Here is a 17,737-nt window from a genome sequence, read left to right as displayed (position 1 = left end):
TTGCCTGCTCTAACAAGGCAGGAAAGACAACGAAAAAACATGTTTACAGATTCCCCGCAATCATAAAACACCATTGGTGACACCATGATAAGACTCAAGAACTGTCACAAAAGCAAAGAAACCAATTGCCCGTCAAGAGCTGAACTCAGACAGCTGTCAGTAACTGGTCTGCTACGATCATTTCATCACTGGTAAATCAAGTCTGATCGATTTCGAGTTTAGTTTAGCTGTTAAAATAACCAGTTAACAACAACATTCAGTTATCCAAAAATAGCTGGCTAGATAGCTTGTAGTCTATCATCGCATTTGCAGACAAATGTAAGCATACTATTCCTAATGTTATGAGTAAATTGGATAGTGATAATTTAGGTTATTAATAAGCGCGTAGTGCCATAGGTTTATAGGCTATATCAGAGACGTGGCCTTTGATAAGCATTTAATGCAATTATACTACACTTTATATGACTGCAGAAATTAGCAGAATCTTTTTCAATACGATGGTAGCCTAGACCTACTCTACTACTCTTGAATGCAACCATGTAATCTAGCCCTATGAAAAAGGTGTCCTGGCTAAAAGGGATCCAGCTTTAGTCAAATTGTAATAAAAAAAATGTTGTTGCATTTTAGCCAACCCTAACCCCTTTCTTATACATAACCTAATTCTACTAACCGGCTGCCTAAATTCTCATAATCTGCTACGAAATGTCAAATATGATGTTCATTTGACAAAAACTGGATTCCTTCTAGATTTGACCATGAAAAGGAGAGAAGCAAATTGTACAATATGACGTCCATATAGCCTGGAGGACATTATTGTAAAAAAATAAAATAAAATAAATAAATTCCAGTGGTTATAATATATTCATTTATTCATATGATAACCCAATGATAATTTGTTTAAATTTATTCATAGGAGGGAAAATGTATGGACATTACATAATACGACAAAAGTCTCAATGGGATAGGACAACCTGATGTGTTGACTATTGGTTGTTCAAGACAAACAATATATTCAATATTTATATGACACTAAAACACGTGAATGAATTAAACATAACCAAACAATTAAGAGCCCTGATGGTATAGGTGACCTGAAGCTTTTCATTTGTTTATGTACTACTGTAGGTTCACCAGCTGACCTCTATCAAGACACCCATGTCGACTGGATTCCCACTGTGAAGATGAGCAATGCTGCAGCAGCATCAGATTCTGCTTCTACTACTTTTTCCTTTTCGAGATATGAAAGGAGACATCCCTCAATTATACGAGATGCTTGTTATATGTGGTGCTTTGGTCAATCTGAACGATTCTGTTGTGCCATTTGAGTAGAGGACCTTCACCTTGTCGTCATGACAATAGTGCCCCCTTAAACCATATTAATATATAAAATGCAATTTTGAACGTGTAAAAGACTATTGTTTATGATATTACGAAAAAGGTGAAAATCTTACACAATTGTTCTATAAATGTAAATCTTTGATAGATTTTTGGGAAAACCTTGCAGAATACTTATTTATCTTTTTGAACCCTACCCATGTTTTTGACATGAAGGATATAATATGTTACTATTGCAATGATAACAAGACCATTGAAATGATTGTGAATGTTTTTATTCTTGTTGCCAAATACTTTAAACACAAACAAAAATTCCAGAATTCTATACCAAAATTACTAATATTTTTGATTGAATTTAATCATCTTGTTAAGACATTATCCATAGTTAATAACAAACAGAATAACATCTTCCTGAATCATTTTAATTAGACATGTTTTTGTGCACTAAAATGTTGTAATATATATTTTTTGTGTATATTTAGTATTTTCTTATTTATACCTGTGTTTTGTTTTGTTTGACATGTTTGATGTAGGGTTGTAAGTTGTTGATCGCTGATAATTTTGTATAATAAATAAATACAAAATAAAATGTCCTCAAAGATAGAAGGCAGGAGGGAGTAGGCGAGATTGGGTGGGACCATTCTAGCCAATGAGATGGCAGAAACGCACGTGAACAAATCAAATCTTGTCACATGCGCCGATGACAACTGGTATAGACTTTACCGTGAAATGCTTGCTTACCAGCCCTTCCTAACAATGCAGCGTTTAAAAATAATAATACAAAATAAAATAGTAACACAAGAGGAATAAAATACACAAGAATGGAGCTATATACAGGGAGTTCCAGATCAATGTGGAGCTATATACAGGGAGTACCAGATCAATGTGGAGCTATATACAGGGAGTACCAGTACCAGATCAATGTGGAGCTATATACAGGGAGTACCAGTACCAGATCAATGTGCAGAGGTACGAGGTGTTTGAGGTAGATATGTACATGAAGTTAGGTTAAAGACAGGACAGATAATAATAATACGAGTAAAATAACGAACAAAGTAGCAGCAGCAAGTTATGAGTGTAAAAGTGTGTGTGTGTGTGTAATGTGTATGATCTTGGAACAAGATGACGACCGAACAACATAGCTGACGTTTTACGTTCTCCCAACTAAATGTGCTATTGTTTTTTTGTTGTTGAGTAACTTATTTTTTTACTTATTGTGTACATAATGTTGCTTATGACCGAAAATAACTTATGGACATCAGAAAAGCGATTACTCACCGTGGACTGGATAAAACCTTTTCCTTTAACGAGTCCGACTAGAAGGATATCCTGCTTTCACTGGAACAGGCCCAGATCCACACCTTTTGTGTGAAGAAAAGATGCCGGAAAAGGTGCCGCAGATCGGGCAGCCTTCTGAGAATCCGTAGGCGAGCGAGTAAACTCCCACTGCCATCCGTTCTTCTTGCTAACGTGCAATATTTGGAAAATACAATTGATGACCTACGATTAAGATTATCCTACCACAGGACATTAAAAACTGTAACATTTTATGTTTCACTGAGACGTGGCTGACCGAAGATACGGACAATATAGAGCTAGCGGGATTTTCCATGCACTGACAGAACAGAGACGCTACCTCTGGTAAGACGAGGAGTGGGGGTGTGTGTCTTTTTGTCAATAACAGCTGGTGCGCGATGTCTAATATTAAATAAGTCTTGAGGTATTGCTGACCTGGGTAGAGTACCTTATGATAAGCTATAGACCACACTATCTACCAAGAGAGTTCTCATCTGTATTATTCGTAGCTGTCTTTTTACCACCACAGAACGAAGCAGGCACTAAGACCGCTCTCAACCAACTCTATAAGGCCATAAGCAAAGAAGAAAATGTTCATCCAGAAGCGGCGCTCCTAGTGGCCGGGGACTTTAATGCAGGCAAACTTAAATTAGTTTTACCAAATTTTTACCTGCATGTCACATGTGCAACCAGGCACAAAAAAATCCTAGACCACCTTTACTCCACACAAAGAGATGGATACAAAGCTCTCCCCCGCCCTCCATTTGGAAAATCTGTCCATAATTCTATCCTCCTGATTCCTGCTTACAAGCTAAAACTAAAGCAGGAAGTACCAGTGACTCGCTCAATACGGAAGTGGTCAGATGAAGCGGATGCTACACTACAGGACTGTTTTGCTAGCACAGACTGGAATATGTTCCGGGATTCATCAGGAGTACACCAGCTCAGTCATCGGCTACATCAATAAGTGCATCGCTGACGTTGTCCCCACAGTGACTGTACGTACATATCCCAACCAGAAGACATAAGTTACAGGCAACATCTGCATCGAACTAAAGGCTAGAGCTGCCGCTTTCAAGGAGCGGGAGACTAATCCAGACGCTAATAAGAAATCCCGCTATGCCCTCAGACGAAACATCAAACAAGCCAAGCATCAATACAGGACTAAGATTGAATCCTACTACACCGACTGACGCTCGTCGGATGTGGAAGGGATTGAAAACTATTACTGACTACAAAGGGAAACCCAGACGCGAGCTGCCCAGTGATGCGAGCCTACCAGACGAGCTAAATGTCTTTTATGCTCGCTTCGAGGCAAGCAACACTGAAGCATGCACGAGAGCACCAGCTGTTCTGGATGACTGTGTGATAATGCTCTCGGTGGCCGATGTGAACAAAACCTTTAAACAGGTCAACATTCACAAAGCACCTGGGGCAGATGGATTACCGGGACGTGTACTCAAAGCATACGCGGACCAACTGTCAAGAGTCTTCACTGACATTTTCAACCTCTCCCTGACCGAGTTTGTAATACCTACATGTTTCAAGCAGACCACCCATAGTCCCTGTGCCCAAGGAAGTGAAGGTAACCTGCCTAAATGATTACCACCCAGTGGAACTCATGTCGGTAGCCATGAAGTGCTTTTAAAGGCTGGTCATGGCTCACATCAACAGCATCCTCCCGGACACCGTAGACCCACTCCAATTTGCATACCATCCCAACAGATACACAGATGATGCAATCTCAATCGCACTCCACACTGCCCTTTCCCACCTGGACAAAAGGAACACCTATGTGAGAATGCTGTTCATTGACTACAGCTCAGCGTTCAACACCATAGGACTCATGAAGCTCATCACTGAGCTAAGGACTCTGAGACTAAACACCTCCCTCTGCAACTGGATCCTGGACTTCCTGACGGGCTGCCCCCAAGTGGTAAGAGTAGGTAACAACACGTCTGCCATGCTGATCCTCAACACTGGGGCCCTTCGGGTGCATGCTCAGTCCCTTCCTGTACTCCCTGTTTACCCACGACTGCGTAGCCAAGCACGACCCCAACACCATCATTAAGTTTGCTGACGACACAACAGTGAAAGGCCCGATCACCGACAAGACAGCCTATAGGGAGGAGGTCAGAGACCTGGCAGTGTGGTGCCAGGACAACAACCTCTCTGTCAATGTGAGCAAGACAAAGGAACTGATCGTGGACTATAGGAAAAGGAGGGCTGAACAAGCCCCCATTAACATCGACGGGACTGAAGTGGAGCTGGTCGAGAGTTTCATGTTCCTTGGTGTCCACATCACCAACAAACTATCATAGTCCAAACACACCAAGACAGTTGTGAAGAGGGCACGACAACACCTTTCCCCCCCCCCCAGGAGTCTGAAAAAATTTTGGCATGGGTCCCCAAATCCTCAAATAGTTATACAGCTGCACCATTGAGAGCATCCTGAATGGTTGCATCACCGCCTGTTATGGCATCTGACCATAAGGCACTACAGAGGGTAGTGCATACAGCCCAGTAAATCACTGGGGCCTTCCTGACATCCAGGTCCTATATACTAGGCGGTGTCAGAAGAAGGCCCAAAAAATTGTTAAAGACTGCAGTCATAGGCTGTTCTCTCTGCTACCACACGGCAAGCGATACTAGAGCACAAAGTCTAGGTCCAAAAGGATCCTTAACAGCTTCTACCCCCAAGCCATAAGACTGCTTAGCAGCTAAACTAATCAAATGGTCACCCAGACTATTTACATTGACCGCCTCCCACCCCCATTGTTTTTACACTGCTGCTACTCGCTGTTCATTATCTATGCAGTCACTTTACAAATGACCTCGACTAACCTGTGCCCCCGTCCATTGACTTGGTACTGGTACCCCCTGTATATAGCCTTGTTATTGTAATGTAAATTTCTTGTTACTTTTTGATTGATTTAAAAAAAAAATTTGACTTTAGTTTATAAATCATTTATTAACTATTTCTTGAACTGCATTGTTGTTTAAGGGCTTGTAAGTAAACATATCACATAAGGTCTACACCTATTGTATTCGTCGCATGTGACGAACCTCAGAGGTGGAGCAAAGGTACAGGACGGCAGGCAGGCTCAGGGACGGGCAAAGGTCAAGCAGGGACAGGCAAAGGTCAAAAACCAGGAGGACAAGAAAAAGAGCGGCTGGGAAAAGACAGGTGCTGATAGGCCGCACACTAGTAAGCATGACAAACAAGACGAACTGGTGCAGACAGACAGAAAACACAGGTATAAATACCCAGAGGATAAGTGGGGAAGATGGGTGACACCTGGAGGGGGGTGGAGACAAGCACAAGGACAGGTGAAACAGATCAGGGTGTGACAGTACCCCATCCTCTCTAGGGATGCCACCCTGGATGATCAGCTTTCATGCTCTAGTCGTATTTACAAAGTTGTTGTGAAGATGGGGAGAGGTGTCTGTCATAAAAACATGTTCTGCGTTTTTGACACAAAGATCAACTGTACTAGTTGTTCAGGCTCTGATCTTGTCCCATCTTGATTAGTCCAGTAACATGGTCAGGATCAGCAAAGAAAGACCTAACAAAGCTGCAGCTTGCTAAAAAGCCTTGCTCTTAACTGCACACACAGAATTAACATCAACAACACGCATGATAGTCTGTCAGGGTTGTGGAGAAATTACCTCTCTTCTAGTCTTTTTAATAAACATTTTTGTATTGAATATGCCTAACCACTCATAGAATCAGTGCTTAATTTGAGCCCAGCACCTCTCAGATTTGACTTTGTTTGTTCTGGTACCTATTTGCCCAGATCCGGTACCTCTCGCGGCATGATTTATTCATTATTTCACTGTTCGCACCGTAGACCTTCTAATAAAAGCGATCAGTATTAAATCAAGTTGCCTCCTCATTTTTTGCTCAATGTGTACCTCAGAGCCACCCGGACCCCCCCCCCCTCCCCTCTCACCCTCACTATGTGTTCCGGGACCTCACGATTTACAAATTAAGCACTGCGTATAATCTATTTGCATACACGTCGAACAGACATACTGTACATACCCCACCAGACATGCCACTATGGGTTTCTTCAGAGTACCCAAACCAAAAACAGATTTCATGTGTCGCTCAGTTATGTGTAGAGCCATGTCATCATGGAATGCTCTGCCACCAGAGGTTACTCAGGCAAAAAGCAAGTTTAGCTCTAAAAAAACAGATAAAAAACATATTGTATTACAGCCCCTCTCTTTGTAAAGATCTAACTTAACTGTACTATAAATAAGAATATGAATATATGAAGTGTGTAAATAGTATTTTTGTTGTCTCTTGGTGTCTTTCCTATATACACTGAACAAAAATATAAACGCAACATGTGAAATGTTGGTCCCATGTTTCTTGAGCTGAAATAAAAGATCCCTGAAATTTTCCATAAGCACCAAAAACTAAATAATCATAACATTTAAAACTATATAAATATAAAAATATATACAAAAATAAGACTCATAAATATCAAAAAGTAACAAAGTCAAATAGAAACAAATTGTAGTATATAAATACAAATAAAAAAGATAATTTAATTATTAAACTATTACCCTATTGCTAGTTAAAAAGGTTAAATAAAAAATATATATTAATAATTACACTATTACCCAACCCTATTGCTAACAAAAAACACACAAATAAAACTAAATTGCACAAATCCTATATCACACAAATACACAAATAGAACCTGATTATTACACTTCAAACAAGAAACACAAACTGTCACACCCTGATCTGTTTCACCTGTCTTTGTGATTGTCTCCACCCCCTCCAGTTGTCACCCATCTTCCCCATTATCCCCTGTTTATTTATACCTGTGTTCTCTGTTTGTCTGTTGCAAGTTTGTCTTGTTTGTCAAGCCAACCAGCGTTTGTGTCTCAGCTCCTGCTTTTCCCAGTCTCTCTTTATCTCACCCTCCTGGTTTTGACCCATGCCTGTCCTGACTCTGAGCCCGCCTGCCTGACCACTCTGCCTACCCTGAGCCTGCCTGCCGCCCAGTACCGTTGCCCCACCTCTGGTTTACTGACCCCTACCTGCCTTGACCTGTCTTTTTCCTGCCCCTGTTGGATTATTAAACCATTGTTAATTTGACGTTGTCTGCATCTGGGTCTTCCCTTCCTACCTGATACAAACTAAATTGCACAACTGCCATCTAAACCCTGACCTTTCTTGCCTTGATGCAAAGTCATCAATTACATCTTAAGAAATCTGCCCAGCAATTGCATGGTTAATACTGACGACAGTAAGGCCACTAAAGTGTTCCTGTGACATGGTGGACCTCAGGTTGGATTTGATGAGCTTCAGCTTTGAAAAGCTCCTCTCTGCTTCAGCTATGGTCACTGGAAGAGTAAGACAAATTCTGAGAGCAGTCCACAAATTTGGATACATTTCTGAGAGCTCCCTTTCATGTAATAATATCAGCAGCTCAAGTAAGGTCATGGTCTTCAATGGCAAGTCAAACAAGTTCTTCAGTTCCTGTGCAAGCTCTCTGCCATCTAAGTCTGAGTGTTCTTTATAGTGTAGTGTCATACTAAGGGCCTCACATTGTTCTGTCAGCTCCTCATTGGAGAGACTTTGGAATGTTGACAGCACTCAACTTCTCTCCCACATTTTCCAATGTGGAAAATCTTTCCTGAAGGGCTGAGGTTGCAGCATCAACAATGACATTGAGAAATTCAGGGCATCACTCAAAGGCTCATCAAATGATTCGTATGAAATATGCCGCTTTGTGGACCTCAGCCTTTTTTGTTGTCGCCGGCCTCTACATTCATATCCTCGCAAATATCCTTGGCTGACGTTTGTGCAGTCATAAAGCCTGTTACCCTGTAGTTGCTGAGACCTCTCTCTGTCTTTCTGCGAAGACTGACTGCAACATCCATATGTCTACTGGGAGACGGCATCAGCTTGATCACATGTTGGATCTGGCTCAAGATGTCATACCACACCTGTACAGATGCTGAAGCGGTATAATCCCAGTCCTCTGACAAGGACTGGGCCTCAAACTTTACCACAGGGTCTTTGGTTCGATCCCTCACCTCAAATCAGTGCCTCTCACCGCTGCTGCCTGATACCTCAGTGGCTCGACACTTAACTTTACTCTCCCACCTTGTCTCAGTCTACATCTTCAAAGTGATGTTCACATGTTTTTTCAGGATGGCCTATCACTATGTGGAGGCTGAGAACATGGTGTACAGTTTGTGTAAGATGCCAAAGTAACCTGTAGCATCGACAGAACTTTCGGCAGCATCAGCCACAACCAGGTTCAATGTGTGAGCCCCACATGGCACAAATAGAGCTCTTGGATTCATTTCCAGAAGTCTGGCTTGGACATCTTTGTTTTTGCCTCATGTTGGCCCCATTATCATAAGACTGTCCTCTGCAGTCCTCAAAAGGAATGTTTAGCTCCTCTAGTCTTTTGAGAATCAGGGATGCCAAATGTTGGCCTGTGGACTCCATAAAATGTTCCTTTATGTGTGGCTCCTCCTTCAGTGACACAATTATAATCACAACTGACAACTGTTCAGTGTGGCAATCTAGAATGATAGAGAAGAATTTTGCCAGCTTGATGTCCCTCACCATTATTGAAATGGTCTTGCTGCTCAACAAATTTGGTGGCCAAAGTAGCTGGTGGTGTGACTCGAGGTCCCTTTTTTGACACGGTTAAAACGCTCTGTGCCAGAATGACATGCTAGCTAGCAACAGATCTACTTGTAACTAGCTAGCTAAATTACTAAGCTTGCTGTGTCCTAAGTTGGGAGTCATTTTACAGCTTGTGTTAATGGTGTCACGTTTCTATAACTAAATAGTGGATTACAAATAAGACTGATAGCAGTTTGTCAGATGTCACCAGCTGTCTACTACCTTAGATACGGATAACTGAGTGGAGCCGCAGGCTAAGGCACTGCATCTCAGTGCAAGAGGCATCACTACAGTCCCTGGTTCGATTCCAGTATGTATCACATCTGGCTGTGATTGGGAGTCCCATAGGGCGGCGCACAATTGGCCCAGCGTCGTCCGGGTTTGGCCTTCATTGTAAATAAGAATTTGTTCTTTTAACTGACTTGCCTAGTTAAATAAAATAGTGATCAGCAGAGATTGTACACGTTTTGATTGGTTTACAGTTTAGTACTCTGGCGTTTGCCTGTCCCGCTAGCGAACAAAATTATTTTTAAAATGCAATAATTGACATGGCCAACAAACGGAAATGTGTTCAGAAGAAATATAAACCATTTAAAAACCAGCTTCTCCCTCGACAGAGATTTATCATCTCAAAAACTAAAGCAGCACCAACATGTAAGTTGTGTAGAAAGTGTATGAACCACAGAAGAAAGCGTGGCGTAGGTGCATTGCAGAATAACATTGTCACAGGTAGTATCGGATTAAAACATGGTTTATTCGGTACACCAGTGTTTATTAAATATTTACACACCAAAGTGTAGAGACCATATAACGTGACAGATTCACAACAGCACAAGAAGGTTGCAGGAACATACAATGACTCCGGTTGAGAATCCCCTCAAAAGAACTGGTTAACCATGATTCAAGTGTTTCCCCCCAATAATGTGTGCCGTTGGGGTTACTGGAGTTGGGAAACACTAGACCACAACCTGGACACGTTTCTTTCGATTCCAGTACAAAACAAGTTTAGAGGTTGTGTTTACATCCTTCCCTGTTGGCAAAGAATAACTCATTTTGAAAAGACCCCCATCAAGTGAATTAGGGCAACCGTATCTTAAATGCATGTGCGTTTTTTTTAAAGATGGACAATTGCAAATCAGAGGGGTCAGAGTTCAAGCCGAGCAGTCACATGGGCAGGCAGAATGCAGCTGTCGAGGTCTTTACTTGGGGGGCCTGTAAGCAATCTTCCTGCTCTTCAGCACAGACCACCTATGCCTCTTCATGTAATAGACCAGAGGGACCAAGATGGCGGAACCCATGAGCAGCTGGGGGAAGAAAGAGTTTGAGTGAATTGGATCCCTCAAGTCTTTTTAAATTATGTTAGATACAGTGAGGGAAAAAAGTATTTGATCCCCTGCTGATTTTGTACATTTGCCCACTGACAAAGAAATGATCAGTCTATAATTTTAAATGCAAATCAATTTATAACATTTTTGTCATGCGTTTTTCTGGATTTTTTTGTTGTTATTCTGTCTCACTGTTCAACTAAACCTACCATTAAAATTATAGACTGATCATTTCTTTGTCAGTGGGCAAACATACAAAAATCAGCAGGGGATCAAATACTTTTTTCCCCTCACTGCACATATGAAATTAAATGCAATGAATATATGAAAGCACTACTTGTCATGTATTAAAACAGTGGTCACCAACCCGTGATCTTAAAGGCATTCTTAGTCAATCAACAAACATTTCTGTAAAAAAAAAAAAATGATAAAGGCTTGCACTCCTATTTAGTTTTTTAAAGTTTTTTTTCTCGTCTTGCGCTGTTGGCGGTAGGTGCACTTGATGCAGAAGCCCTACGCACCAGGTAGGCAAAATGTTCCCATTATATTTGTCTGAAGGGACAAACTCCGCCTGCCTGGCAGACCAGGAGAGATGTGGCTAAATCAAGTGTGCCTACTTTGCTGGGCAACTGGACAGCGCAAATCACTGTGCCTACAGCTTCCACGACCCAAGAGCAAAGTTTGATACTAGCCTAAGTGAGATTTCATAACATTAAATTATCACCAGAAAGAATAAAGCAAAGAGCTGCTGTGTTTACGAGTTCATGTTTATTCAGCACTGTCATTGTTTTATTAAACACTTTTTCTAAATATGAAAACACGCTTCTCCCTACTTCTACTCGCTCTGCAATTAATTATTTGCAGCTAGTCGTGTCCATTTGAATACACGAATAACATGAATTTGTGCATGAAGCAAAAATAAATGCGATGCGACTCGAGTTTCACCATCAGGTGGAAAGTGTCCCCTCTCTCTGGCCAATCTCACATAAGGAAAGGAGAGAGCAAGAACCCTCTGCTGCGCTCTCCCTTCCTCTCTCGGCTGAGATGGACCATCAGATGCAAGTGTACCATCTGTCCAGTAAAATAAAAAAGCGAATAATTCATGCTCAGCTGTGCCTCGCAAGTGATATCGCAACTGATCTATTTTGTCATCAAAGCTTGAGTTTTGAAATATAATATGGTCTAAGAAGAACAATATTGGCAGGCCAAGCATAAATAATATTTAACAATCTACATTTGACAAACCTGACTCCATTTGATATTATAGTAAAACCATTAAGTTAAAGTATTTACAAGAATTACAAGGCATGCCTCAAGAGTCCCTGGGGTGGAGAAAGCAAGAGTACCTCACCAGCACAGGTCAGGAACAAAGAAAAAGGAAGACAATGAATCTAAGACCTGTTTATAAGCATCCAAGTTGTTTGGATTCAAAATCTGAATTGTTGACCAATAGGATACTGTAAAAGTCAACTTCCAATCAGATATCAGACTTAGAGGATGTAAAGACAACAGAACCTCTACAACCCAGAGGTATGACAAGAGGGGGTTGGTGAGATAATGCAGCATTCCTAAGACAGCACAAAGGAAATTCTGGCATACAGTGTAAAGCAGTCGTGTCAAACTCCAAATTCCATGTAGGGCGTAGTGTCGGCAGATTTGTGGTATTTCCTTTCAATGAAGACCTGTACAACCAGTTGAGGGGAGTGATTGACAAACTGGTGACCTTAATTCGTCAATGAAGTACAAGGGAAGAATGAAGACCCGAAGACCCTCGGCCCTCCGTGGAATGAGTTTGACACCTGGTGTAAAGAGTCACTTCGGGGGAGGGGCCACCCTACAGCCAATATGCTGTGATAATGTAATGCAATAGACCTACTGCACAAACCTCATTCCTACAGAACTGTTTTTATTAGGTTAATGATGCATAGGCTTACATTTGTCATGTTTAAAACAAAGAAATCTGAGCGGTAGATCTCTGCTTGCTTCTGGTGACCACTATTAAAAACAATTGAAATAAAGGAAGCACTACTAAGGCAAATAGCCTCTTTGGATTGCTTGACAGCAAGCAATGCCCCACATAGCGCTCTTGAGAAGTGGTAGGACTAAGTGATTTGGTCATAAACAATGGAAAGAAACGTCTCAAATCAGAGGTGTATTTACTAAAAACCAAACGGAAGTAAATGGACCGAAATAAAGAGGGACTACCTGAATTTGAAAATAAACTTGTTTTCATTGCAAAACGTTCTGCTACGGTTTGCACTAATGAATACACCCCAGGTAGAGAATACATTTCTGATGCTAGTTCTATTACGCCAGAGGGCAGCGCCCCTTCCCAGCTTACCTTCAGGCCCATGCGTTTGCGCTGGTCGTGCTCAGGCTCGGCTGCCCACCGGAGGAAGGTGCACACGTCCTTGGCCACCTGGCTCATGGTGGCTGGGGTTCCTGTCACATGAGAATGGAAGGTTTTACTTGCAATGATTGTGATATGTGGTCATCTTATCTACCTTAGTTGAATATACTGACTGTAAGTTGCTCTTGTTGAGAGTGTCTGATAAATGACCAATATGGAAAATGCCACACTCACTATACTATATCAAATCATTAGTCTAACTCTATACAGACACCAGAACCTAGACATTCAGCCTGTCATGTCAACGGTTAAAATGGAGTCCTAGGAGCACAATGTATAAAAATGACTTTATGAATTGATTTATCCATTATATTATTTAAAGTTAGTGATCTCAAGAAGGGGGAATCCTACTGACCGTCCTCGAATTCCAGGATCTCATTGTAGATAGGGGGAGCCATGCCGATGGCCTGGCCTGGAAAGTAGGGGTTGTAGTAGAGGCCCTCTCTCACCTCCACTCCAGCAGGGGGCTCACAGTAACCCGTCAGCAGGGAGAACACATAGTCTTCACCTCCATGTCTGGAGCAATGGAGAAAAACAACTTAGGACAAGGCACTTGCAAGGCAAGCTAAGGTATGATATCATTGTATGATTAATAGGAGTGGAGTGTCTTGCTGTGGATTTACGAAAGTATATTATCCTGCTCCATAGACAGTAAAAGCGTATTTTGGGTAAGAAAAGGTTATAATATATTGTACATTTTTACATTACATTTTAGTCATTTAGCAGACGCTCTTATCCAGAGCGACTTACAGTAGTGAATGCATACATTTCATACATTTTTTTTTCTCTGTACTGGTCCCCCGTGGGAATCAAAAACCAAAACCCTGGCGTTGCAAACACCATGCTCTACCAACTGAGCCACACGGGACCCGTGTACCTTAAACCTAACATTTAGTTTACTGTCGATATGATCCGTCACCAGATACTCTGGCGTTAGCAACAAAGTACCTGGCATTGACGATGTAGCTGAGATCTGGTGGCAAGGCTCCGCCGTTGGCCGCACGGGCAGCCTCTGGGTTGGGGTATGGCTTGGGGAAGTAGTCGGACAGCTTTCCTGGTCGGGTAAACATCTCTCCCGACTCATCAGGGCCATCCACCACCTCAATCTGAGCGGAGAACACAGACAGTGGTCAGTGACTTGGAGAAGGACCAAGATGTCCCTAGAAACTGATAGGTTTGCATTTCCGCTCATAATGGTTAATGTTAGGACAGGGAAAAACTGATCCTGGAACTGTGCCTAAGTGCAAGTTCTAGCCAGAGCAACTGATCCATTCATCTATAAGGTCATGACCTAGTTTAATCTAATGGCCAAGGACACAGCCTTACCTCCTCAGCCAAAACCTTAACTTCAGCCTCTGTGTGCGACACTCCAACCAAGTTACGGAAGGCCAGGTACTCCATGCTGTGACACGCTGAACACACTTGCTTGTACACCTGATATCCACGACGGATGCTGCAATATAAAGAAAACAGTTACTATCCATTTCATCCAGTCCTCCTTGTCAGGAAAATATGATCTAGTATGTAATAACAAGATTCTGTAACACTACTTGACACCCAGCATCATAACATGTTATGACACGGTCATTACCATGTCATAACAGCTGACTTGTCATAACCGGTTATAATATGGTCCTAACACTGTAACATATATTGCGTTATTTTATGGCGGGTTATAAGACCAATATAAGAGTGTCAAAATCCACAAAACTTCCCACACAAGGTAAAACATTCCATTATACCATAGCCTACAAGTCAACAGTGTATATATATTTTTTTTTTAATTTTTTTTTTTAATTGACCATATAAAATTATCTTCGTAATTGAGCACACATCGATGTCAGACATGTACCAACACAATGCTCTGTTGCTGATGATAGATGAATGCAGGAGTGAATTTCAGGAGCAGGACAAGACACCCTCTTTTTGACTGATATAAGGGCATGTACGTGATAGGCCTATCTGGCTTATATGATTATGATGGTCATAATGCTTTTTGACAGTGTCAAAGTTTATTTTCTTAGTTACTTAAAATATTATGGGAAAAAAACATGAAAGAATTCATTACAACAAAGGATTTAAGGAACAAAGGAAACTTCTTGGCAGAAAAAAACGTGGTTATGACACTCTAGTAGGTGTCATAACCAGCCATAAAATAAAGCAATGTCACAACAGGTGTAAATATATGGTTCATGACAAGTGTTATGACCATATTATGAAAGGTTATGACAACTTATGCCAGCTGTTATCACATGGTTATGACAGTCATAACGTGTTATGAAACTGGGTGTCAAGTATTACAGAAGAATTCCCAATAAAAATTATATTTCCCTAAAATGAACAGAAACAGTCTCAAATTAAATGTTTCATTGCAAGCACCGGAAAAAGCATGGGTGATAACATTACTGTATGATGTTACACGCAATTGCACAAGATACGGTACAAGGTAATTGTGTGTCCTTCTTGGTTATGAGTTAGCTTGTACCTGCCGTGGTCAAGGGCTGACAACATGCCGTTGTGGGTCCAGGGGTAGTTGGGAGGGTGGAGCTCCAGGTCTGAGGCCTTAACAGACTGCTGTAGCATCAGAGCAAGCCCGGCCCCACTGGTTGTCAACACACCAAACGCTGTCAGGGCCACCTTCTTTGACCTGGGTAGACTGGCAAACGACATGTCGACCTGTCGAGGAAGAGAGTTGACATAAGATAAATGTAGCTAGCTACCGACACACCGGGGTTGCATAATTTGTCATCCAAAACATCCATGTGAGGTATTCTTCACAATAACTTTTGATGTGACCAAAATGACTTTAATATTGTGGTCAATCTTTGTTGGTTCATGATGATATCACTGAATATGCATCTAATGTCAAGTCAAAGGCATACAGCCAAGTGGTTATGAAACTGCCCTTATACCCTGGGTCTCACAACAGATACCGAAGGAGTGAGACTTCAAGCATCACAAGTAGCAACATATACGCATAACTAGCTAGATAGCAGTGATTGAAGATGCATGCTAGCCATGAAGTCAGAGCGATATCGATGTCATATACTGGCTGGCAACAAATACCCTTCATAAGGCTAACGTTAATGATAACCACAAATTAACAAGTGTTGTCATGTAGTTAGGAAGACGTTTCCCGGTTTAGAGCCTCACCTATAGATAGTAGTGTATCTAGCCAGTCTCAAATCAATCGTTTTTATAAATAAAATCTATCTAGCTAAGTTACGACTAGCTAGCTATGTCAATTCAAACTACACCTCTGGCTCTGTAAACTAACGTTAGCCTGATACAATCACATTGCTGGATAGCTGGCTAACGTTAGCTGGGTTTTGCTTTCCAGCAAGCTTGTTACGAAGCTATCGTTAATGTTGTAATTAAACTGATGATGAAACAGGGCAAGAAAAGCAGACACCTAGCTAACTAGACTGTTAACGGAACCTGACATGGCATTTATCCCCCATCAACTGGCGACGATGTATGTTCCAAGGCTAACAAACACACAATCCGATGTTCAATCAGCCATCGCTTCAAAATAGCAAGGGTAACATACTGGGTAGTGCCGTAATAATGTAGCAAGCTAGCTCACATTAACGTTAGCATTGCACGAGTGACCTTGCCTGTTAGCTACAGTACTAGCTAGCTAACGTTACCCGGCTAGCGGTCAGATTGGCTTTGAAAGTGTTCTCTTTCCTACCGAAAAAGCAGACAGAAGTGAACATAATCCCAATACAGCATTGAGAGGATAAACATATCATACCCGAGGAGCCTTGATCGTTTTCGGCGTGCATAGTAGGGCTCTTCCAGTCCCCGATAGCACGACCACTCGTAGTGCCGCCATCTTCCTGCCCTTTCCTGCCTCGAAAGACAGCGGAACGTAAACCTATGTGAAGCCACAATTACGTCAGAGATTCCGCCTGAACCTGATTCTGGGATGTCACTAGTTACACACAGGCATGAAGTCATAAACCACGCCTATTTATACAATTTATCTTCTTAACATGTGATTTTAAACCTAACCTTAAATTAAGACCAAAAAGTAAATGTATGTATTTTTACGATATAGCCAATTTTGACTTGGTGGCTATGGTAACTAGTTGAAACGCTGATTCCGTTTATGCCGCGTTCAAGACAACTGGGAACTCTGAAATCTCCGACCTCAGCGCTGTCAAGACAACTGGGAATTGGAAAAAAACAAGCTCCGAATAGGAAAAATATTTTGAATGGTCATCCAACTCGGAATTCCAAGTAGGAAACTCAAGAGTGCAAATTATACCATGACATTATATATTTTTTCTTCTCTATTTTTCCATGGACCTACTATGTAGGCTTACATTTGTTAATGGGCATAATAGCAAATGTGCATGTTCGTCCACTCCAAAACAATTTAACTCGTGCCATTTGATGAATGGAAATAAATAAACATCTGTTACAAAACAGCAAAAATTGTAATAACATTCGCAATTGCCATTGGGTCTACACTCATGTGAATTAAATGATGCGCCCTGCTACCTGAAAAGGGACTGAGATACGGGACCAGACAGAAGAGGAAGCGAGACACCCCACTCGCTGTTTTTTCCCCCATTTTTTTTTGTATAAATCAGGAATAATGATGATTGATAAAGTTACAGAGACATAATTATCATACAAATATATTGTAATGGTGAGAGGTTAGCATGTCTTGGGGGTAGCCTATGATATTTGTCCGTC

At 41.5% G+C, this 17,737-nt stretch overlaps 1 protein-coding gene and 1 long non-coding RNA gene across 2 annotated transcripts; one reads left to right on the top strand and one right to left on the bottom strand.

The window, feature by feature from the left end:
* The first annotated feature begins 10 nt into the window (after nucleotides 1–10).
* LOC115151123 (uncharacterized) lies at nucleotides 11–1,924 on the top strand. The gene is made up of 2 exons (XR_003867218.1): nucleotides 11–191; nucleotides 1,126–1,924. It is a non-coding gene; the product is annotated as an uncharacterized LOC115151123 (long non-coding RNA).
* An 8,106-nt stretch (nucleotides 1,925–10,030) lies between these two features.
* On the bottom strand, nucleotides 10,031–16,922 carry LOC115151119 (cytochrome c1, heme protein, mitochondrial). Its single transcript, XM_029695127.1, has 7 exons — nucleotides 16,788–16,922; nucleotides 15,516–15,706; nucleotides 14,357–14,483; nucleotides 13,979–14,136; nucleotides 13,386–13,546; nucleotides 12,962–13,062; nucleotides 10,031–10,599 (listed from the first exon to the last, which is right to left on the bottom strand). The coding sequence occupies exons 1-7, from the start codon at nucleotides 16,866–16,868 to the stop codon at nucleotides 10,495–10,497; spliced, it is 924 nt and encodes a 307-aa protein (XP_029550987.1). The 5' UTR covers nucleotides 16,869–16,922; the 3' UTR covers nucleotides 10,031–10,494.
* Nucleotides 16,923–17,737: the final 815 nt, after the last annotated feature.

Source organism: Salmo trutta, chromosome 16 (assembly GCF_901001165.1).
Source record: "Salmo trutta chromosome 16, fSalTru1.1, whole genome shotgun sequence".
In the NCBI taxonomy this organism is placed as follows: domain Eukaryota; kingdom Metazoa; phylum Chordata; class Actinopteri; order Salmoniformes; family Salmonidae; genus Salmo; species Salmo trutta.
Note: the sequence above shows the minus strand (reverse complement) of the source record. Positions and strands in the feature narration are given on the sequence as shown.